General features: G+C 55.3%; 1 protein-coding gene across 5 annotated transcripts; it reads left to right on the forward strand.

The window, feature by feature from the left end:
- Positions 1-2,608: 2,608 nt before the first annotated feature.
- RGS14 (regulator of G protein signaling 14) lies at positions 2,609-17,897 on the forward strand. Of its 5 annotated transcripts, none has more exons than XM_059174423.1 (16): positions 2,609-2,826; positions 9,756-9,777; positions 9,953-10,131; positions 10,491-10,583; positions 10,667-10,810; positions 11,158-11,313; positions 11,431-11,542; positions 11,858-11,970; positions 12,189-12,251; positions 12,418-12,624; positions 14,342-14,418; positions 14,665-14,791; positions 14,900-14,981; positions 15,088-15,134; positions 15,214-15,328; positions 15,610-17,897. In XM_059174423.1, exons 1-16 carry the CDS (start codon positions 2,782-2,784, stop codon positions 15,810-15,812), a joined length of 1,785 nt encoding a protein of 594 aa, XP_059030406.1. In that variant the 5' UTR covers positions 2,609-2,781; the 3' UTR covers positions 15,813-17,897. The 5 variants fall into 5 exon arrangements, with proteins under 5 accessions (XP_059030406.1, XP_059030407.1, XP_059030408.1 ...); XM_059174424.1 differs by having other exon boundaries at positions 12,421-12,624; XM_059174425.1 differs by lacking the exon at positions 12,189-12,251 and having other exon boundaries at positions 2,610-2,826.
- Positions 17,898-22,701: the final 4,804 nt, after the last annotated feature.

Consider the following 22,701-nt stretch of genomic DNA (forward strand, 5'->3'; position numbering starts at 1 on the left):
ATCTAAAACCACACTTGGCACAAAGGAAGTGATTAATAAATAATTAGTAAAAATGTGAATATTTGTTCTAGAACCTGGAATTGGGCCATGAAGAATGAGTAGGAAAGGCATTCTCCGCAGAGGGAACAGGAGATGCAAAAGCCCAGAGGGATGCCAGAGAGCATAGGGATGAAATCAGGTCAGAGTGGCTGAGGAGAGGTGGGTGAGAGTATAGCTGAGGCCAGAACTTGAAGGGCCTTCTATTTCCAGCTAAGGAACATGGCCTTTTTCCAGAAAGCAATGGGATGGTTTTAAGCATGGGTGTGGCCAACATGGGTTTCTCTGGCTATGGTGAGGAGAAGAAACTAGAGGGGAGTTACCTTCCCCAGGTGGGGAAACAGACTAGAAGGTCATTATGACCAGATGAGAGATAGCAAGGCCTGATCCAGGGAAGTCTACAGAAGGAAGGGGGATTGGATCTCCCACACAAAGACTAGAAATCAGTAATTGATCCCCTGTGGGAGCCAGGGAGAGAAAGAGAAGTTGAAAACAGAGTTCTGAGAGCTGCAGGGAAGAAAACTTGATAAGAACTAAGAGATGGGAAGTCCTAGGGTTGGCTGGGGTCCCTGGGGTAAAGATGTGGTCAGAGCTGAAATTGGCATCTGTAGTGGAGAAGTGAGAAGAGGAGAGGATGACCTTGGCAGGGGCCAGAGCCTGTAATAGGGCCTTTTTGGGAAGAAAGATGAACTGTTGGCATCTGGCCTAGTAGCAGCCCAGGTGCAGCTCCCAGCACCCAAGCACATATATTCACAACTTAGCAGTATCTAACTTGATCTGCGACCTTGGGCAAATCACTGCTCTCTGAGTCTCAGCTTCCCAATCCGTAAAATGGAAATAATGAGCGCCACTCACAAAAAGTGTATAAGGATCAAATGAAGTCATATGGGGAAAAGACCCTGTAAATGGTAAAGCCCTCCATGAAACCGAGGCCCAGAATCAGGACACAGCAGATAGATGGGCAGTTCCCACTGACATCACGCACCACATAAATCACCCCCAAGCACATTGCCATTGTCATGCACGTTATTAAGACAATGCTCCTGGCCCAGAAGCAGCCCCCAATACACATACCAAGTCTGACTGAATCCCTCTATCTGGGGAGCCTGGAGCAAGGTGTCTGGGAAGGGATAAGTCAGGCCAGGTGAAGAGGGGAACACTAGCTGCTATCACAAACAGACTCAAATGTTTATAACAGCTCAAAGATTATTCCTCACTCATGTGATAGTGCAAAACTAGTGTTCCTGGTTGATGGGTGGGTTCCCTTTGTGCCCTAATACAAAGACGCTGTCTCCTTCCTCCTATGGCCCCACAATCCCTTAATCTCCTTCATCCAGCCAGCTAAAGATGAACGAGACCAGGTGGAGGGCACATATTACATAAAAATCTTGGTCCAGAAATAGCACCCATTGTTTCATTCACATTTACTTGGTGGGACTAGTCACAAGGCCACACCTGACTGCAAGTGAGCCTGGGAAATTAAAGTTTAACCATGTACCCAGAGGAAGAGGACATGAACTTGTAGTGAAGAGTCAGCCAGTTATACCACCGAAAGGTTCAAGTCACAGCCCTAGATGGGAACAGTAGGATAGAGGGTAAAAAACCGAAGAGGGGCCCAGACCAGAGTGGTGGGTGACTTGAGGGTGCTAAGCCCATATACAAGGTAAAATGCAAGCTCTTTTGGTGGGTGCATGTCTGTATAAACAGAGACCAACTAAGGACTCTAGCTAAGGGCCCAGAGTTCAGCTCGCCTTGGGCCGGGGCTGGGAGGGCAGGGTGTCACTCCTCAGCTGATGGTGCTACACCAAGGTGGGATTTTTGTATGAGTGAGAATGAACACATAGGCGTCACACATGGAGGCCACTGATGCACGTGTCACCGGGAGGGCTGAGGACTTGCATGTCTATGGGCAGTTGTACCTGTCACATGCCCCTGTCCAGGGGACTAGATACACAAATACAGGGGTTTCTTTTTTTTTTAATACAGGGGTTTTTTATGAAGGGCGAGCTTCTGTGTTTATGACACGCATGCCTGAATGGTCTGTGTGTACATGACCGTGCACGCAAGGTGTCCATCTGTCTGTACACTTGGGCACATATCTGGGTGGTGCCTGGGGGTAGTCACTCCGCATGAGTACAAGTGCCTGGGGGGACACTGGGTGTGCCCATGCACAGCACACACACAGCAGGTGGGAGCTAAGCGTGTGTTGAGTAAGGTACATGTGTACATACTCAGTGCGCATGTTCACATGGTGACGTGAGCCCCCGCCAGGGTGCAAAAGGTGACTAAGTGTGTGAGCACACACTTCTGTGTGCCCAGACATGAACTTGGAGCTCCCTGGACTGGGCCAGACCAGGCCGAGCTCCTTCCTGGGTGCACAAAGGTCTCTGCGATGTGCTGGTAATAGTGTGGGGCACTGCCAAGGGTGCACTGGTGGCATGTGTGTGTGCCTGTGAACGTGTGTGTGCGTGCGTGCGTACGTGTGTGTGTGTGTGTGTGTGTGTGTGTAGGAAGAGGCATTCGCTCTCTTAGACCTTGCTTCTTTCTGTGGTTCGGTTTCTATAGAGACACTTCCTGTGGCAGAGAAAAGAGGTAGTGAGCTGGTGTTTCAGGATGTGAGGGCCCGCAGGAGCGGAGCCGGGCTTTCTCTGTTGCCTGCCTGCCACTGTGCAAGCTCTGGCCGGGGCTGCCCACAGTCCCCATGGTGGGCTCTCCTCACAGCAGGGACCCGTGAATAGCGGCGGCATGCCAGGGAAGCCCAAGCACCTGGGTGTCCCCAACGGGCGCATGGTGAGTGTGGGCTCCAGGCCAGGGGGAAGGGGTGGGCACACCCAGGGTGGAGCCCAGGAGGCACGCCAGGCAGGACTGGGCAAGAGCCTGCATGCTGCTCACGGGCGGGAGAAGTTGGGTAAAAACAGGAGCAGGCAATGGGACCTGGGACTCTTATCCTAGGACCTTCTAGAGGGTCCTGCTGGGGATCTGGGGCAATCTTGGAGAGGAAAGCAGAGTACAGTGGGTATAGGCTTCTGGTCCCCACTGCTTCCTCTCCGGCCACTTTGGCCCCATCCGGGGCAGGGAGACCTGGCATGCCCTTTGACCCCTGCCTACCCCCATAAGGGCCCAGACCCCTACATCTGACTTAGCCTCATGTCCTGTCCCCTCACCCCATGTCCTAATGTCCAAGGTCAGGTAAGGGGAACCCTCAGTGGGTCACTGCCCTTCAGCTGGACCTGCTCCAGAGGCTTCCTGCCAGAACAAGTAGTCTTCGGGCAGCCTGGGATGGCTCAGCCAAGCCGGGCCAGCTTGGTGCAGCTTGTCTTTTCTATCCTGGGCTACCAGGAAGGGTGGGAGTAGCTGGGTGCTCGGATGCCCTGGCTACTGCTGCTGCCCCACCCCCTAAACCCTCTCTCTGGCTGCTTCACCTGTAAATCATAGCTGTGCTCAGACAGTCCAGCTTCTTTATACATTCAGCCGATGGGGCAGACTGTGCTGGGCCTTTCTTCTCTCCCTAGGATACCAGCCCACTTGGCAGAGCCCAGCCCCTCCTCGCAACCCCAGGAAGGCCAGCCAGTGTCTTAACCTCCAACCTAGCCCCAGCTTAGGACTATGGAACAAAAGCAATGGGTCTAGAAAGAACCGGGTTCCAGTCTTGGCTCCCTTGTCCCTTACTAGGGGTCCTCTTTGACCCTCAGTTTCTTCACTTGTAAAACAAGGAAATTGGAGCAGTTCTCAAAGGCTTGTTGAGATGATTAAGTGGAATGATGAATATGAGGCCCTTGACCCACTGCGGGGGCTCCATAAATGTCAGCCCAATGCTTTCTTTCGTGCTCAGCCCCTCTTCAAGGATCCCCTCCTTCATTCAGAAACTGAGGTTGTACTCACACTCCTACCTCCTAATTACCGAGACCCTACTCCACCTCTCCTTCTTCCAGTGTCTATTGCCCAGCCCCAGGCTAGTTGGGTGGGAAAGAAGCAAACCCCACCAAGCTGGCCCAGTCCCCCACCTCACTGTCTTTACTATCAACCTAACTTTGAAAGTTCAAGAACCTAAGGTCCTTGCACTCCAGCCCCAGAAGCATGATACTCAGGTGTGCTGGCCAAGGAAGATCATGTCCACTCTCACGCCCACCCCAGAGGGCAGCTGGGTTGGTGCTTCTGAGCAGTGCCCAGAACTGGGAGGCGACTGAGGGTACCTGGAGACAGACCCAGCCTCTGTCCCTCCCATGTCAGCCCATGCTTTCTCTACCCCAAAGTCATTCAGAGAAGGGAGGGCGCCCATGTTCTGCTCCCAGCCTTGGCAAGCTCACAGATGCCCTGGTTCCCAGAAGCAAACTTCACACACAGGTTATCTTAGCTCTTCCTGGGTCTGTTCTGAACTCTCCATGTCACCTCTTAAACCCTGAGGGTCACAGCTCAGCTGCTTGTGGGTAATCGGTCAGCTTTCTGAAACCATGCTCAGCTGAGTGGTGAGGGGCAGACAGGCAGGGGTGCACACAGGGGCAGCACACAGAGGCACCCCTGGAGCCGGTGGCGGGCTCCTTCTATGGGTTACCCCCAGAGGGAGGCTCAGAGGAGCAAGTGACATGCTGAAGGCGGCCAGCAAGTAGAAGGGCCTGTATCTGAGCTCAGCCTCTCTGACTTAATGCCATTGCTCCCCCACCTCCCAGAACTGCCTGGCTCCGTCCTCCCCCACCTCCCCCTGCCACCACCCCCACCCACGGCTGCCATCATTCCCTGCTGAGGCAGCTTCATTTGTCAGCCTCGTGTTTCTGCCACTCAGCTTGTCAGGCAGTTGCAATGAAACCTGTCACTTAGAGAGGCTCCCAGCCCCCTCTCAGGGACATCTCCACCCAAACCCTGCTGCCACTTCATTTGTTCATGCGGTCATTCAGTCAACGGCTCCTCTGTGGGTCTGCTCTGTCCTGGCCCTGTCCCAGGCACTGGAGACCCAAACCCATTGCCCTGGCCCCTCTCCTCAAGCAGCTTCCAGTCTGGCAAGGCACAAAAGGCACGGGGACAAATATCAGAATACTATTCAGATTTGGGTAAGAGCCACGAGCCCGGGGTAGAGAAAGCTTGAGGGGGACCTGGGGAGGGAGACCTGACTTGTCGGAACATTTTGTGCATTTTGTGGGATGAAGTTCTTGAAAGGCTACACAATATGGAAGAGAGGATGGCATGGGAAGGGTCTGGATGTGGGGAGACACAGGGTGTGTGTGGAGGGACGTGGCCTGAGGGGAAGCTGAGCCTCAAGCCTGGAGAGAGGTGGTTATCATATCCTGCCACTCTCAGGAGCCCCCCTTAGTCTTCCCACCTGGAGAGACCCACAAGGCAGAGCCTCCCGGAACTCTGCCTGCTTTCTTGGCATCCAGCTCGGGGCTAGGGGTCAGCTCCTCAGGGTTGGCTCAGGCTGAAGGGGTTCTCTGCGCATATACCCAGAGAGGATCTGGGGACCTCAGTTTCCCCAAACTAGGGTGAAATGAGATAATGGTACAGAGTGTCCAGCACAGAAGATGCTAAGTCAATTGGCCTTCCCTTTGAGACCTGACCTCTCCAGAGGGCAGAGTTCAAGAGGATCCTGCTGGCTCTTTAGCTCTCATTGACTTAGCTCACCTGTGTCCGAAGAGCTGAGGCTCTGGGCCTCCCAGCTCCCCTTGTACATCTCCTGTCGGCCCAGGGAGGCAGCTTAGTGGAGGGAAAGACCTCAGGCTCCAGCTGAGCGCACCTGGCTTTTAACTTCAGCTCAGCCACTTCTCTACTGTGTGACTTCTTTGGGTCTAAGTTTTCTCATCCGTAAAATGGGGCTAAGAACACCTGCCACACAGGATAAAGATCTGAGGAGAGAGCAAGAACAAGGGTGTGTGCTGTCAGAGAGAACCTGTCACTCACCCGGAGCTCAGCAGTGCTGGGCCACCCCACTCTAGCCTTGATATCCTTGGACACCAGTGGCCCTTCCAGGGCCTAAGAAAAAAGTATGGCACACTGAGGCCTGACCATGGTCAGGGGAGTCACCTTCCACCACACCCTTCCTCATCCTTTCTTCCCCTTTTCTCCCATTCACTCACCACTTCTCCTCAAGCAAGCCCGGGTGGCGCAAGGCCGGTCCTGCTCAGCACAACTTCCCCAGGCCTGGGAGACTAGGCAGGCGGGAGCCCTGGGCAGAGGCATCAGCATGAGGTCAGCTGTGACGGCATGAGATCAGCAGAGCCCCTGACGGCTGCATGCTTGCTGCATGTCCACTCACTCTTCCTCGCAGTCGCAAGAAATTGGGGATGCTGAGCCCTGTTCTACCCAGGGGGGAAACTGAGGCCCAGGGGAGGAAGTTACTTGCCCTCGAATGGTGGAACTGAAATTGGACTCCATCCTCACTCCCTCCCACCTCCGGATCTCTGTCCCTACCCCACCTCAGCCCCAACTCTGTGGATCAACTATCAGGGGGGCCAGAGGGACAGGCAGAGGTGAATTGCAGGCCACAGAGATAGGGCATTCAGAGGAGACGAATCCCTGGGAAGAAGGGTGCCACGACCTCATGCGAGAGCAGAGGAGGACTGCTGGGACCCTGATGGCTGCTCATTAGCACCAGATCCAGGAGAGTGCTTCATGGGAGGGAGTGCAGGTTGGGTCCCTGTACAAACCAGGGTTACCCTCTGGGAGCTACCAAACTAGAAGGACAGAGAGGCCTAGACACGGGTGGGCATAAGTGTGGTGGGCAGGAGGGTTCAGGGCAACTGGTCTTTGGAGGGGACTGATGTCAATGAGTAGAGATTGGAGAGCAGTAAGTTCAGTGAGGGGAGTGGGAGCAGATATTCCTCAAGAAAAATCAGCAAAAGCAGGAAACAGGAGTGTGAAGGGGTGTGGGGAACCTAGAAAATTTGATAAAATGTAGGGTGGAGTAAGGGGGAGGGAAATGGGGGAGGCTGATGGGGTTCATAAGTCAGGCCCAGGCTGAGCTTCAGCTGTGACCCAGCAACAGCTCCACCTCCCCAGGGCAGGGAGCTTGGCCATTCCCACGACCTGGGAGCCAGCCTAAAGACATGGACAGTTAAGTCAACATAATGTCAAGAATGAAAGAAAACAGGAGTGTGGGCTGGCTTGGGCCGCAAGCTCCTGTGCCCTGCCAGTGGCTCCAGTCCTGCCCCAGCAGCCATGGGGACTCTGAGCTAAGGAGAGGCTGAGGGCAGGGATACAGGGCAGGTGGGAGAGAGGCCAGTATGGGGTGGGGGGCAGAGGACCAGGTGGCCACCACGGAGGGGGAGGCAGGATGGTTCTCGGAGCCTGGGGCAGAGGATGGTGTCAGCAGCCCTAAGGTTAGCAAAGATGCAGAGCAGGCAAGATAGGCAGGTGTGGCAGGAGCAGAGCTGCCAGGAATAGAAGGAGCAGGCTGGAAGGGACCTTGAGCTTCAATTCTCGTGCACCCCGGGAATTGGGACTTTCTCTGGCAGCCAGCCACTGGAGCTGACTCGGAAGAAGGAAAGAAGCCATCAGATGGGGGGTGCAGAGGCAGAGGGGCAAGGGTTCCAGTGGTGGGAGTGGGGCACCTGCGGGTGGGCTCCACGCCCAGCCACATTCTGTGCAAACTTTCTTTCCTCTTCAGCAAACTCTTACCTCCACACTCCCAGTGGGAGATGAGGCTCAAGGAAGAGCCAGAGGGTGTGAAATGGAAAAGGGCAGAGCTGGGATATGTCTCTGGGTCTGGCAGTCCCCAACACCTGTGTTCTTTCCTCTACAACAGAGCTAGCAAACTCGAAAGTGGAGCAGGGTCAGACCCCAATACTAATGCAGCAACAGCAATGAGAGTGACCTTCATGCCGGATCATGCAGATCATGTTCTGGGTTCCTTATCTATATATTTAATTTATTTAATCACAGCAGCCCTTTGAAGTCAGGGGAAGCATTTGCCCTATTTCTATAGAGAAAGAAATTGAGGCACAGAGAGGTATAGTGCCTTGTCCAAGATCACACAGCACAAATGGGGACTCAAGCAGTCTGGGACAGCACCTGTTTCCATAAGTAACATAAATGGCATCAAATTGGCCCCAGAGACCTCTGAAGAGAACGTGCGCCCCTTCCAGGGAAGCTAGTTGCTGCTCAGGGCCAGCCAAGGTTGTCATGCTGGGAAGAAGCTCCAGCTAGCTGAGGCATCACAGGAGTTTACGTGAAACTCCTGGTTTTTAAATGTGGGAAACACCTTTAAACTTACAATGAAAAAAAAAAAAAAGTCTTGGTCCTCTTGGGTGGCTCAATCAGGTAAGTCCACTTAAACAAAAATGAGGCCCAAGATATTAATAATGTCCTACATATTTCCAGGCCAGCTCTGGCCCACAGATGTGGGACCTGAGGTTCCTAGGGGAGTGTGGGGAGCAAGGAGGGAGATTCTAGCTAGGAGGGCTGGGAGACATGTTTGCAGACCTCTTTCCAGCGAGGATGTAACAAAGGGACAGATGGGAGCAACCACCGTGACAGCCTTAGTGAGAATATAGGATTCGAGAGAGGGGAAGGAATTGGGGATGACTGAACCCAGGTAGCGGGGAGAAAGACAGGAAGGATGTAGGGAAACTGTTCCATGTCCTGCTTTGGTGGTGGCAGCGGTGGCTCCCTTTGGGACCGGCTGAGTTGGAAGGGCCTGTGGGACATCTGGGCAGAGATGGTAGCAGGAAGTTGGCTATGTGGATTTGGAATTGGAGAGATGTGGGAGGAGGAAAGGGCCCAGGACAGAGTCAGGGAGGGGTAGAGGCCACCTTGCGTGGGTAGGAGATGAAGAGGAAGCTGGAGGAGCTGCTAGGAAGGTAGGAAGACCAAGGGAAACCACTGCAAGAGTCATTTTGAAAAGAGGGTTTTTTTTTTTTTTTTTCTATTTCACTAATGGTTGGGATTCCCACAGAAGTCGTAGCTGTGCGTGGGGGAGGGGGAGGATGGAGTTGGTCTCTACAGCAATGCTATTCACAGTGGTCTACGGACTAGCGCATCAGCATTGCCTGAGAGCCTGTTAGAGACGGAGAGTCTCTGGACCCATCTGGACCTATTGAGTCTGAATCTCTGGACCTGGGCTCCTACAACTCATTTCAATGCACACGAGAGTCTGAGAATGACTGTTCTCAACTATAAAATAGCATCCTGGCACCAGCCTAAGGTTGGGGGGGGGGGCAGGGCAGGGTCTCTCAGTCTCTCCCTCTCCAAAAGGACATAGTTGCAACAAAGAGATCACTGGCTATAGAGACACCAGCAAACACTGATACAGCACTTACCACATGCTGGCCACTGTTTCAGCTGCTGGAAATGTCTTAAACTGATCTGATCCTCACAGTAGTCCGAGGAAGTAAGTTACTATTATTATCATCATCCCCTATTTGCAGAGGAAGACGAACAAATAACGAGTCACACAGCTAGTAAATGGCAGAGACAAGATTCAGAGTCTCTGCTGATAGCACCATGCTGCACACCTGGGCTTAGCCAGCAGGTGCTTCGGGAAGAAGGAACCAGGGGCAAATGGAAAGTACGCTGGAATACTTCCCAGCCCACAGTGGTCCACACATGATGGAAGGGGAGCCAGGAAGAGCCTGAGCAAAATGCAGAGTAAGCAGTGACCAGGCTGGGAATGCCCAGCATGGTCCTCCAGGGAAAGGAGAACACAGCTCTAGTCCTGAGGCCTGAACCCAAAACTGTCCCTTGAGAGTCCACCCTGAGCTGTGCTCTGACTGCCTACCTTGGGTCTCTTGTAGGTTCTGGCTGTCTCAGATGGAGGTAAGTGACAGAGGGTATAGAGGAGGCTTGCCTGGGGTGGGGGAGGGTATGTGGAAACAGGGTGGGGACACCCCTGCCACTTGCTATCTTTCCAGGGAAAATATCTGCAGATGGGGTTGGGTCAGGGGCTGGGAAAGGCCACAGGGTTCACCACCACTTGTCCATCCACCTACAGAGCTGAGCAGCACGGCGGGGCCTCAGGGCCAGGGCGAGGGCCGAGGAAGCTCCCTCAGTATCCACAGCCTCCCTAGTGGCCCCAGCAGCCCCTTCCCCACCGAGGAGCAGCCTGTGGCCAGCTGGGGCCTGTCCTTCGAGCGGCTGCTGCAGGACCCGCTGGGGCTGGCTTATTTCACTGTAAGCCTTGGGGTGGGATTGGGAGGGCAGATGGCAGTGGTCACTATAGTGTGTGGGGGGGGAGGGGGTTGGGCATGGGAGAGGACATGGATGGAGCTTCAGACTGGCCAGAGTGGGATTCCTCTGTCAGCTGCCTCCTTGAGCCTTTCTTTGGCACCTTCTTCCTGTTCTCTCAGCAGGGAACTTTCCTTGTCTCTGCCTCTCATTTTCTTTCTGTGCTTTCCAGTCTGGCCTCATCTGTCTGTCTGGCCCTATCTTCCTGACTTGGTCTCTTGGCCCTACCTCTATCCCAGGCTCTCTGACTGCACCCCCTGGCCGGGTCTCTTTGTCCCTAACTTCCTTCTCCTTCTCTGGGCTAGGAGTTCCTGAAAAAGGAGTTCAGCGCTGAGAATGTAACTTTCTGGAAGGCCTGCGAGCGCTTCCAGCAGATCCCAGCCAGCGACACCCAGCAGGTGGGGGAAAGGGGGGCTGGGACAGAGTGGTGGAACCAGAGCCTGGGCCATGTGCCTGAACTTCTCTGTCCCTCCTGCAACAGCTTGCTCAGGAAGCCCGCCATATCTACCAGGAATTCCTGTCCAGCCAGGCGCTGAGCCCAGTGAACATAGACCGGCAGGCCTGGCTAGGCGAGGAGGTGCTGGCAGAACCCCGACCGGACATGTTCCGCGCACAGCAGCTCCAGGTGAGCTGTTCCAAGGGTCTCTTGGGATTAGGGGGCGTGGCCTTGGAAGAAAGTGCAAGAGGCGGAGCCAGATCCAGGGGCGGGGGCCGATTGTAGCGGGTGGGATGTGGGTGGAGTGGGGTACGAAAAAGGGCAAATTTAGATGCCAGAGCCAAAGTAAAATGCAGTGTCAGGTCGTGGGTCAGAGGGCGGTACCAGAGGCTGCAGCGAACAGGGGCTAGAGGCGGAGCCTAGCTGAGGTAGAGGCGGAGCCAAGGGGCGGGGCTGGACCAAGGAGTTGGGTGGGAGGGGCTAGGGTCTTGCCAGCCAGGTCCGGGAGCAGCCCTCTCCCGCTCACCGCCCCGGAGCGGGTCCCGCAGATCTTCAACCTGATGAAGTTCGACAGCTACGCGCGCTTCGTCAAGTCACCGCTATACCGCGAGTGTCTCCTGGCGGAGGCCGAGGGACGCCCCCTGCGGGAACCTGGCTCCTCCAGCCCGAGCAGCCCTGACTCCACGAGGAAGGTGCGGACGGGAGGCTGTGGGCAGCAGGGGGCCGGGTGCCGCTCTGTAGAGGTGTGCCCCTGGTCTGCACGCGGGCTGGAACCCAGCCCGGTGCCAGCGCCTTTCCTGTACCCGCAGAAGCCGAAGCTGAAGCCCGGGAAGTCGCTCCCGCTGGGCGTGGAGGAGTTGGGGCACCTGCCGGCTACTGAGGGCTCTGGGGGTCGCCCCCTCCGCAAGTCTTTCCGCAGGGGTGAGGGTTGGAGGCCCCAGAGAAAAGTCGGGGTGGGAGTTTGGGCAAGCTTTGAGAACCCCCACTTCCTCCTACTTGTCTTCTAGTCTGTAAATCTGTGAAAACCGAAAGAGAGGTCCCGGTGACCACCACGTTTCCCCGCTGATTTGGTTTCTAGATTAGAGCAGAAGTTTGGGAAACCCCCTCAGTAGCAACACTTCCATGGTCCCAAGACGCCTTAGACCCCGCAGGAGAGCTCCAGCGGGGTCCCCCTGGTTGTGGAGAAGGGGGTGTAAGGAGCAGGGGCTGTTTTGCTCACTGCTCCCTCTCCCCTAGAACTGGCAGGCGGAGCCCCAAACTCAGCCTTACGCAGAGAGTCCCAGGGCTCCCTCAACTCCTCCGCCAGTCTGGACCTTGGTTTCCTTGCCTTTGTCAACAGCAAATCTGAGGTGAGCGGACTTCTGGGGGAGATGAGGCCTGGGCTAAAACCGCTACTCATGCACCTTTGGGGGGCCGCCATCACTCATAGTCACAGTCCTTGTCCCCAATTCCATCTCCTGTTGCCAACCCCTCATACTCCTTACTTTCTTCCTGTTCTCACCGCCTTGGACCCCTGCATGCCATGGGTGTACATTCTCCTCGTGTGTGTGCACGTGTGGGTGCCCAGGTGTCCCCAGCAGGTGTATGTGGGTCAGCGGGAGGACCTGTCTCTAGGCGCCACTACATCTGGGTGAGCATATCTATGTTGTTGTAGGAGGAGTGCCTTTGCCTGCCTAGAAGTATGCCCTTAGGCGTGTGCAGGTGTGTGTGTGCCCCAGTGACCTTACCTGTCTGTGTACCTCCCTGCATGTCCCTGAATGTGTATACATGACCTTCCCTCTGCTCCTGCCCGGAAGCAGAGCCACCGGAAGAGCCTTGGGAGCACAGAAGGTGAGAGTGAGAGTCGGCCAGGGAAGTACTGCTGCGTGTACCTGCCTGATGGCACAGCATCCTTGGCCCTGGCACGACCTGGCCTCACCATCCGTGCCATGCTGGCGGGCATCTGTGAGAAACGAGGCCTCTCTCTACCTGACATCAAGGTCTATCTAGTCAGCAATGAGCAGGTGTGAATCTGGTCTGGTCCCCAGCTCTCACTCTCTTCCTGATCCTGACCCCAACCCCATTCCTATCTCTATTCAGCTAGGCCCTCCACCCCAGTTCTGTTCCTATCCTCACCCCCTTCCTAATACCAATCCCCAAAACAACCCTGCCCCTCCCCCTATGTTCAACTCCAAAGCAGCCTAGCACCAACTCCTCAAACTCAGGCCTCCACCCCCATCCTATGAGAGTCCCATCCTTACTTCCCTTCCAGCTTCCAGCTTCACCCATCATCTTCACCGGGGGGAGAAGCATGGCCAGAACTGTGTTTCCCCCCATGACTCCCAGAGTTCCTACTGGCCATCCTTGAAATGGCCATCAGGGACACCCAAACGCACTGAGCCCATGAAAAACTTTTCTTGAGCTGCAAATGAGCATTAAGTTTTAAAGAGGAGTCTAAGGAAAAACTCACTTTGGACTAAACCATCCCATAAGGGGGATCTAAAGAAAGAATGCTGCCTTCCAGGGAAACCCTGCAGGATTTCCTTCACTCAGGCAGGACCTAAGGCACTACCAGGTGGGTAGGCAGAGGGACCCGGGCCTGAGTTCTGACCTCCAGGTCCACAGGATGGAGGTGAGCCTGGCAGGATGTGATCAGGGAAGAGAAGCTGAAGCTTCAGAGAATTTCTGGGGAAAGGCAGGCTTTTCTGGGTGCTGCCAGGAAGCCTTCATGGAAGAGGCAGCTGTTGATGAGGAGAGAATAAGGATGGGGAGGAGTCTGCCTGGTAGAGCTGTCAGGAGAGGATATTCTAGGCAGATGGAGCAGCGTAAGAGAAGTCCTGGATGTGGGTAAGAAGTGCAGGGCAAGTTCCAGGGCCGGGAGAGTGGGACTGGGAGGGCAGTCGTGGGAGGAGCTCTGCCCACTCAGGCCACCCGTGCAGCCTCTGAAGCCCAGATGGGTATTCACGACTGCCAAATATAACTCCCCACCCACACTCCACCTGTCCCTGCAGCATAGCAGGGACCTATCCCTGGAAGAGGCTCCCTCCCTGCCCCGGGCTAGTGCAGACAGTGGGGACTAGAGGGGCAGTAGTCACTACACCTACTGTTTATATACCTACTGTGTGCCCGGCACTGTGCAGACACTATGTCCTTCTGGCCTCACCGTAGTCGTGGGGGCAGAGAGCTTGTTGCAGTGAGGAGACAGGAAGTGTCTTTGGTAGGTGGGGATGGAGAGAAGTAGACAAGTGTCAAAAAGGGGACAAGGCCTGGGTAGCTGATCAAAGGTGGGTGGTGAGGAAGGAAATGCATCCAGCTGGTCTAGCTGGGTTTCACATGCCTGAGAGACAAGGGGGCAGCTATCCAGGAGGCAGGGCCTGGCCTGGCCTGGCCTGGGAAGAGACGGCCCCATGATCCAGGACCTACGCCTGCTCCTTATCTAAGCAGCCTCATTGCCATTCTGTGCTTACCCCACTCCCATGATTCCTGTAACTCCACTTGGTTTCCGAAGCTGTCCAACGTTCTTGTCCCCTTCTCCCTGGCCTTGGCTGTATTAGGCTCCCAATCTGGCCAGGTGGCTTACTCCATCTACATCACTACACCTCACCAGCCCATTGGCCCTTGCCTCTGACCCTCAGGGGACCCCAGTGGGTGCCATCAGAGAAGTGAGGTGTTTCCCTCAGACCCTGGGGATGGTTGGGGCTGAGGAGAGAGGACTCTGAGACCTCCCTCTGGCATCTGCAGAAGGCCCTGGTCCTGGACCAGGACTGCTCGGTGCTGGCGGACCAGGAAGTGCGGCTGGAGAACAGGATCACCTTCGAGTGAGTGCCCCTCCTCCCAGGCCTGGGGCCTGGTCCCAACCCTTGTTTGGGTCCCAGTTCAGGTTCTCCCTCTCCTGTCCCAGCCTCTGGCTAACTGTGTCACCGGAACTAAGGGCCCACCCCCAACTTACCCCAACCCCCAGTTCAGGCTCCGCCCCCTCTTAGACCGGTTCCTGGTGGGTTGGGGGAGAGGCGGGGCCCGCTCTCCGCCCTGCAGCCCTGCCGCAGCGCGAGGGTCCCGTGCAGGGTCGAGTTGGTGGCTCTGGAGCGCGTGGTGCGGATCTCCGCCAAGCCCACCAAGCGGCTGCAGGAGGCGCTGCAGCCCATTCTGGCGAAGCACGGTCTGAGCCCGCAACAGGTGGCGCTGTGCCTGGTGAGCCGGGAGGGGGGTGGGGGTGGGGGTGGGGGACGACAGCCGGGCGGGTCAGGGGCGGCCGGGAGCGGGCTGCCTGGCTCGCAGGCTGCTGACCTGTCCCCACAGCCAGGCGAGAAGCAGCCGCTGGATCTGGGGAAGCTAGTGAGCTCGGTGGCGGCCCAGAGACTGGTTTTGGACACTCACCCAGGTAGAGAAGCAAGGCTCTGGGGCTTGGTCCCTGGAGATGGCTTGGGCCCAGAAGGAAAGGGGGCCAGGTGGGAGGCAAACACTAACAGTGGTGCTCTCTGTCATAGGTGTGAAGATTTCCGGAGCTGGAGATGTAGCCCAGTACTGCAGTCAGGTGAGAGAGGGAAAGGGCTCCCCGCTCTACCCACAGTGCCTCCCCTCCCAGTTGTGGCTCTGACTCCACATTCTTACAGGGTGGCCAGCCTAGAGCCCAGAACAAGGCCACCCATCCCCCTCCACTGTCCCTCAACTCGCTGGCCGAGGCGCCCAGTAGTATCCCTGGGAAGCGGCAGACCTGTGACATTGAAGGTACTTTGGGGATGGTGGGAGCTAGGGACTAGCAGCACTGGGACCATCGAAGGTGGGTGGTATCCAAGAGGCTTAAACTGAGGCATGGGAACTGCATGTCTTTAGGACTGGAAGAGTGTCCAGTGGGGCTAGGGGAACAGAGCGGCTGAGGATGGGAGGGCGTTGGGGAGGCTGTGGTCATAGGAAGGGCAGCGGGATGATGGTGGGCTAGCATAGGCAGGTCTGCACCAATGGGCCTCTTGACTCTATGTGCCGCCGCCCCCCAACCCCCACCTGCCCAGGCTTGGTGGAGCTGCTGAATCGAGTGCAGAGCAGTGGGGCCCATGACCAGAGGGGCCTTCTGCGCAAAGAGGACCTGGTGCTTCCAGAATTTCTGCAGCTGCCAACCCAAGGGCCCCATTCCCAGGAGGCCCCACCACAGACTGTATCAGAGGTCCAGCCCAAGGGGGACCCCTCGGACTCCACGGCCCACGCGGCCCTCTGACAGCCGCCCAGCAGTCCAGGCCAGCTGCACGGCACCTGGCGGGCCAAGCATGCTGTGGGCCCGCTCTGCATGCTCTGTCTGTGCCATGAGTGTCCTTGGCCCCTTCCTGCCACGGGCAGGCCCGCAGGAAGAGCTGGAAGGCAGTGGAGAGCGGGCTCAGAGGAGCCACACCCCACAGCTGCCACCACTTGCTCCCTCATCGGTTCACTCCCCCAACCCTTGCTGCCAGGCCACTGAGGGGAGGTGGGGCTGGCCTCCCCAGTACAGGCAGGCCCAGCACAGAGGGGCAGCGTTGGAGTGCGAGCCTCCCCACCCCGGGCAGAGCCTCAGCAGGGAGCAGGACGAGGGGCTGGCCCCTCGGCAGGGAGCTGGTATGAATAAGTCCTGGGGGTGCGGGTGGGCAGCCCCTCACTACTCACACAGGCGCTGCTGGACATATGGATTTTGAAGTTGGCCTGGGGCAGCTGGGTTTGTCCTGGATGTATGATATTGTTATTATAATAGTAATTATTATTCTCCCATGAAGTGTGTTCCTTGTGTGCCTGTCTACCCTGGGTACCCCCCCCCCCCGAAACTGTATTGCCTCCGTCACCAAGGTTAATACCAGGAAGCCCTTGGGGACCTCAGGATGTGCCCCCTGACTTCCTGTTGTCAGAACTTCTCTTCCTGACTGCACAGAGTATTGAGGTGTGACTATGAGAGATAAGACAGAGACAGGAGGGACGGAGGAAAGGGAAGGAGGGGAAGACCCTTCGGGGGAGCCGTGCCTGTGTCCCCTGTCACCATGCTGTTCCTCAGTCTCTGGATCTGAGCAGAGTACAGTATCTGGATGTCGTCCTCTGCTTCTAGTGGAGCTCAAGTGTCTGCAGACATGGCTGTGGGCTCCTTTGGATGCATTAAGGGCCTTTTGGAAATACTGGTTGTTGCACTGGGGGCAGGTTTTGTCTCCTGTCTGCTTGGGCTGGGTGGTCATCCCTGTCTTTAGGCAGCCCACACATTGAGGGGGGAGCAGGGAGGATCTCCCAGAAGGAGGGCCCAGTGTATGGGCAGAGAAGCCAGACTCAGGCCCCGTGCTGCTGAGCTAGAGGAAACCAGGGGACATGAGGACCTCGAGGGGACACCTGAGGAGTGAGGGGCCCTCCTGACCCTGAGGTGGTCAAGCTCTCATCCCCATTCCAGTTATTTGTGCTTGTTGTCCCCTCTGCCAGGAATTGGTGCCCCCCCCCATCATGGCATCTCTTCCTTGAAATTCCTGAGATGGATCAGTTGGGTTTTCTGGCCCATCAGGCCTTTTTCCAGAAGTTGAACCCAAGCTTTTCTTGGGGGCTCTCAGCCTTTTGCTCCCTCTACCCATTTTGCTTGCTGGGTTGACCAGAACCCTTAGCTGCTGGGGGTGGAGGTGGGCTCATGACTCAGGCCTGGCCGATCAGAGTTTGGTGAAGGAACAATTCTCTGACCTCAGTTGTGGTCATCTACCATATCCCAGGGCTTTGAGCAGATTATGCAGGGAGAGAACCTGCATGTCAGTGAAGCCAACACAGGAGAGCTGGACTGAGAGATAGAAGGAGATTCCTGACCAAAGCTACCTGAACACCTAAATTCACCCAGGCTTGAAGTCACCCACCCCTAGACATCCTCATTTAGGCAAGGCAATACATTCTTTCTGCGTGCATGTGCCCGTGGCTCTGAGTAGGTTTTCTCAGACCAGCAACTGCAAAAGTCCTACTTCATTGTTCAGCTTGAACACCTCAGCGGAGCCTTCCCCGGTCACAGATGATGTGGTCTAAATACTTGTGTCCACCAGCACCCCCCAAATTCACATGTTGAAATCCTAGTCCCAAGGTGATGGTATTAAGAGGTGGAGACTTTGGGATGTGCTTGGTCATGAGGGTGGAGCCCTCGTGAGTGAGGTTAGTGCCCTTATAAAATAGAATCTCCACCTCTTCTACCCTGTGAGGACGGAGCAAAAAGTTGGCTGTCTACAACCTGGAAAAGGGCTGTCACAGACACCAGATGTGCTGACACCCTGATCTTGGACTTCCAGCATCTAGAACTGTGAGAAATAAATTTTGTTGTTTATACATCTCCCGGTCTCTGATATTTTTGTTACAGCAGTCCAAATGGACAGATACCAGATATGACATTCCCCATAACTTTGTTCTCTACCATGCTGTCCAGTTTCCTTCCGTCACAGTGCTCATCCCACTCTGTAGTGACCTTGTTTACTTTACACTTGTTCGCTGACAACACGATAAACATGCCCTGATGGCAGTGACCTTGTCCATCGTAGTCAGTGCTGTATCCCTTTGGCCTAGTGGGAAATGATTCTGCAGCCTCAGATAGACGCAGTGAAGGACACAGGGACAGCAAGGCAGTGGAGGTCCTGGGCAGGGGACTGCATAGCACCAGGATCATAGTCTGTGGCCAGAAGAAGGTGGAGAGACAAACCCCTGTCCCTTCTCCAATCAGCTGCAGAACCTCCTTATACTTCCTGGGCCCTGGGGGTTCTCCCTTGGGGGCAGAGACACTTTCCACGTGTGAAGATAAAGAGGTGGGGACACCAGCTGAAAGATGGGACCTTCCCAAAGTTGGCAGATCCTGAGGCAAGCGCACCCTTCACCCATCAGTAATAGCAGTGATGCCTACGACTCTAAAGGACCAACAGATGCGACTGCCCCATAACAGAGGAGGTCATGGGTCAGATAAAAGGGCCTCTAGAGATGTGAGCTCCTGCAGGGGGAGGAAAATTCACATCAGCTCAGGCCCCCAAGTTAGGCATGTCCCATCCTTTATCTCATCTTTGTCCTCAAGACAAAATAGCCTGATGGGGATGAAACCAAGGCTACAGGAGGGGAAGTGACGAGTCCAGGATCCTGCAAGGAATTTGTTGCTGGACACAATCAGACAACACATAGGCTGTCTGACTCAGGAACACACAACAGGGAGCAGGGAGGAAACCCTGATGGGAAGCTAGCACCCTCTTGGGTGAGGATACATTGATATGGCTGCTCTGGGGAGCAGCTTGGGAATTTCTGCTGAAAATTAAAAACACACAGCATGTGATCCCAGAAGTACCACCAGAGAATCACTCACTCCCAGGCACAGGGAGCCCCATCCCTGCTGGGCTGTGTATGACCCAAAAACTGGCAAACAGACAAATGTGTGTGGGGGTGGGGGGTGGGGAGTGGGATAACAAAAAGGTGGTGGTGTGTCTATGCCCTGCAATACCACACAGCAGATGAAGAATTAGGTAGAACATGTTCTGCTGTGGAAAGTTCTCCAAGATGTATTATTGTTCAGTAAAAGAAAGTAGAGCAATATGCATGACATGATACCTTTATATAAACCACAAACACAGAGACACACTTAAAAGGATACAGAAAGAACAGAGAATGTTCTAGAAGGATACATGTCAAATAGACAGGAAAATAGAGAGGGGACCAGGACTGGAGGTAGTAGTCAAAGGACACTTTAACTTTAGCTTTAATGCTTTTTAAATGATGCAATTAAAATAATTATAATAACAAAGAACTTCTCAAGGCCACTTCTTTGTCACTCTGACCCACCATCCCTTTCTCGAGAAGGATAATAAACTCTTCCTTTGTGGGGCTTCAGCCCACAGCCCACCTTGGCCCGCTTTGGCTGGCTGCTGTGTCCCTTGTCCTCAATTCCCCAATATGTCCCCTGAAGCTGTCCCAGGCTGAGGGAGACCTAGTTCCCTCCTCCCAGCTCTGCACACTCAGAATCCCTCAAGGTCCTGGGCCCTCACTGCAGCGATGGGGGTCCAGGCCCACAGACAGAAGGCACCAGCTGGCCAACCCCCAGGCCCTTTTCAAAGCCACTGCATTGCACAGAGCTGGACTCCTGCGTGGTTGGGAAAAGTCATGAAAGCTGCTTCCCCTCACCCCACCAGATGGGAAGCCTGGAGGGGAGTCAGCCTATCCACCAAGCACCCGGTGTGAAGGAGGGGAGAGGACACATATTTGCTGACAGCTCTGCAGTCCCCAGCACCCCCATCTTGCGGAGGACACAGGCGGAGAGAGTGGGTGGGACTGCCATGAGAACGGCCATAGGACCCAAGCCTCTGAGAAAGAAACCTGCTGCCTATCTCTGGTCCCCTCACCCCTCTTGAAAGTCATGGTGACAGTCAAGCAGATGGCATGGGGTGGCCACAGGGCAAGTGCAGAGCACACAGTGACCTTGGCTTTGGCGACCCCTCCAGGGTGGGGGCAGGCAGAGCCCCCAGCTGCTACCTGCCTGACAGGAAGTGCTGACACAGCCATGGACAGATGCTCCCTGGGGCAGCCATCCCTACCCCCAGGAGCGAGCACAAGGTGCACCCTGCAGGGGGCCTGGCCTGGTGGTCAGGTGACTCCAGTGTCTGGGGGATCAGTCGCTGGCACTCAGCTTTCGCAGGGAAAGAATAGCCGGATGGGGGAAACACACATAGTTGGTTATGTTGAATCAGATGCCACCTAGGCCCATTCACAAAAAGCAGGGGGCACCATTCCTGTCCCTGGTGGTCCTGGCAGGTCCAAGAAAAGCTGAAACATGAATACATGTGTGTCCTGGGACTCCTGCCTCGACTAGGCAAGGGGTGCTCTGTGACCATCTTAGCTCCTCTCTCCAGGAACTGGTCTGGGGGTTGAACAGAGTCAGAAAGCCAAGGAGAAGCGCCAAAGAAGCACCATCCCACTTCCAGGCCAGCCCAGCCCAGGATGCTGGTGGCCAGAATGAAGTCTCAGCCAGCTAAGAGGGGTGGGCACCAAAACCCCACTAGCCAAGTAGGCCATCATCTTCCAGCCTTATTGTTGAGGGGCTGGAGGAACCCAGAAGCCAGACCCAAAACCTGGAGCATACAGTATGCCTCTGGAACTTAGAGCCTGGAACCCAGACCAGAACCCAGACCAGAACCAAAACTGGACTCTGGGGGTGTCTGGGTGGCTTGGTTTTTAAGCATCTGCCCCTGGCTCAGGTCATGATCCCAGGGATCATGGGATCCCTGGAATGGAGCCCTGCATCAGGCTCCCTGCTCAGCAGGGAGCCAGCTTCTCCCTCTCCCACTCCCCCTATTTGTGTTCCCTCTCCCACTGTGTCTCTATCGAATAAATTAATTAAATCTTTAAAAAAATAAATAATAAAAATAAAAACTGGGGGCACCTGGGTGGCTCAGTGGGTTAAGCCTCTGCCTTCGGCTCAGGTCATGATCCCAGGGTCCTGGGATCGAGCCCCACATCAGGTTCTCTGCTCAGCGGAGAGCCTGCTTCCTCCTCTCTCTCTGCCTGCCTCTCTGCCTACTTGTGATCTCTGTCTGTCAAATAAATAAATTTAAAAAAAAAAGAATGTTTAAAAAAAATAAATAAAAATTAAAAAAAATAAAAATAAAAACTGGACTCTGGAGGGGCACCTGTCCGGCTCAGTTGGTAAAGGATGAGACTCTTGATCTCGGGGTTGTAAGTTTGAGCCCCATATGGAGTCTGGGATCTGGGATTAGAGGTTGCAGCCCAGAATCTAGAGCCCAATGCCTAGAAGCAGAGCCCTTACTCGGCTGGACATCAGAAGCCTGAAATTGGAACCAGGGACTAGAGCTCAGATCCTGGAGCCCGGAACCCAGGGCTTGCCCCTGAGAATTTACGTATGGGGCCTAGAGCTCCAGGCCCAGAACATGGAGCTCAGGACCTGAAGCCTACAGCCAGAGCTCAGAGCTTCTGGTCTGGAACCTGGAGCATGGGACTGCCATGCTCACCCTTAGGTCTGGTCCCCGAGGCCGGCATGAAGGCAGAGAGCTGGAACCACACTAGGAAGGGAGCTGCAGGGGAAGAGATGATTTCTGAGAAAAGCCCAAAGCAAGCTCAGCTCTTTTGGCCACAGACTTTGGCCTCCTCCATCAATGAGTGACCGATGCCTGGGCTGTCAGGATTAAACATTACTCAGGGCACTTATCCCCCAAACAAGGATGGGGCATCCTCAGGTCAGCAGCCCCTGCCCTGGATCCATGGATCTAACATAGCCTGCAGCACCCAATCTGGAAAACGGGGCTCGGAGGGGAGAACACCACAGGACCCTGCCTGCTCTGTGCCAGGCAGCTCAGATGGAAGTCCAGATTGTCCAGGAGAGGACAAAGTCAAGGGGGCCAGGGGAGGAACTGCTCTGGTCCCTAAGGGGAGGTGGGAGGCGGCCCCTGCTATGTCACCCAGCCCATTGGTGAGAATGGCTGCTTCAGCCACAGATAAAGGACGCCCCCATGCGTGTACAATGCACACCCACGTTGCGTCTGTGTACCGGGGTGGAATGTTCACGGCTGTGTCCACCACATGCTGACTCACGGTGAGGCTTATTTGTTGGTTGGAGAAATAAACGCATTGTTTCAAGGAGACAGGAGAAGCCCTGTCGTGGGATGACACTGGTCATTAGTCAGTTCTCCCCCCAAAAAATCCAGTTCATGGAGGGACTGTCTGGCATGTTAGTTTTTCTTCCCCTGATGGTCCTCCAACTTTAGGTCCTGCAGAAAACGTACAGGCAGCAAACTGTGTGTATTTAAAGGAGCCGCTGGATCTTAGCCGAGGATTACAGAAACAGCTGGTTGTGCCAGCTTCCCCAGCTCGCTCTGTTCCTGGCCCAAGCTCTCGTTCTTGGGATCGTTCTCTACTCAGCTCAGCAGTCCTGCTGCTCCCGCGGAAACTGTTTTCATTGGCGTGACCAGATTCCCGATCTGTCAGTCTGTCACACTCGCGTTGGCCATGCTGTCTCGGCTCCCACCTCCTGCTCCTTCCCAACAAGCCCTCACAAGCTGCCCCCACCCCCAGGACCGCCCCAGGACAGCTTGCCTGGGTCACTAAATCTGCTCTGTCCTCACATTCCCCGACAGCTCTGTGGCATCTGACCTGGC

Source organism: Mustela lutreola, chromosome 5, assembly GCF_030435805.1.
Source record: "Mustela lutreola isolate mMusLut2 chromosome 5, mMusLut2.pri, whole genome shotgun sequence".
NCBI classification, from domain to species: domain Eukaryota; kingdom Metazoa; phylum Chordata; class Mammalia; order Carnivora; family Mustelidae; genus Mustela; species Mustela lutreola.

Excerpts from the sequence above, each read along its gene's own strand:
- RGS14 (XM_059174423.1), top strand. The coding sequence starts at position 2,782 with ATGCCAGGGAAGCCCAAGCACCTGGGTGTCCCCAACGGGCGCATG. Across the intron at positions 12,625-14,341 it reads ATCTAGTCAGCAATGAGCAG|AAGGCCCTGGTCCTGGACCA; the intron begins GTGTGAATCTGG and ends TGGCATCTGCAG. Across the intron at positions 14,792-14,899 it reads AACAGGTGGCGCTGTGCCTG|CCAGGCGAGAAGCAGCCGCT; the intron begins GTGAGCCGGGAG and ends CTGTCCCCACAG.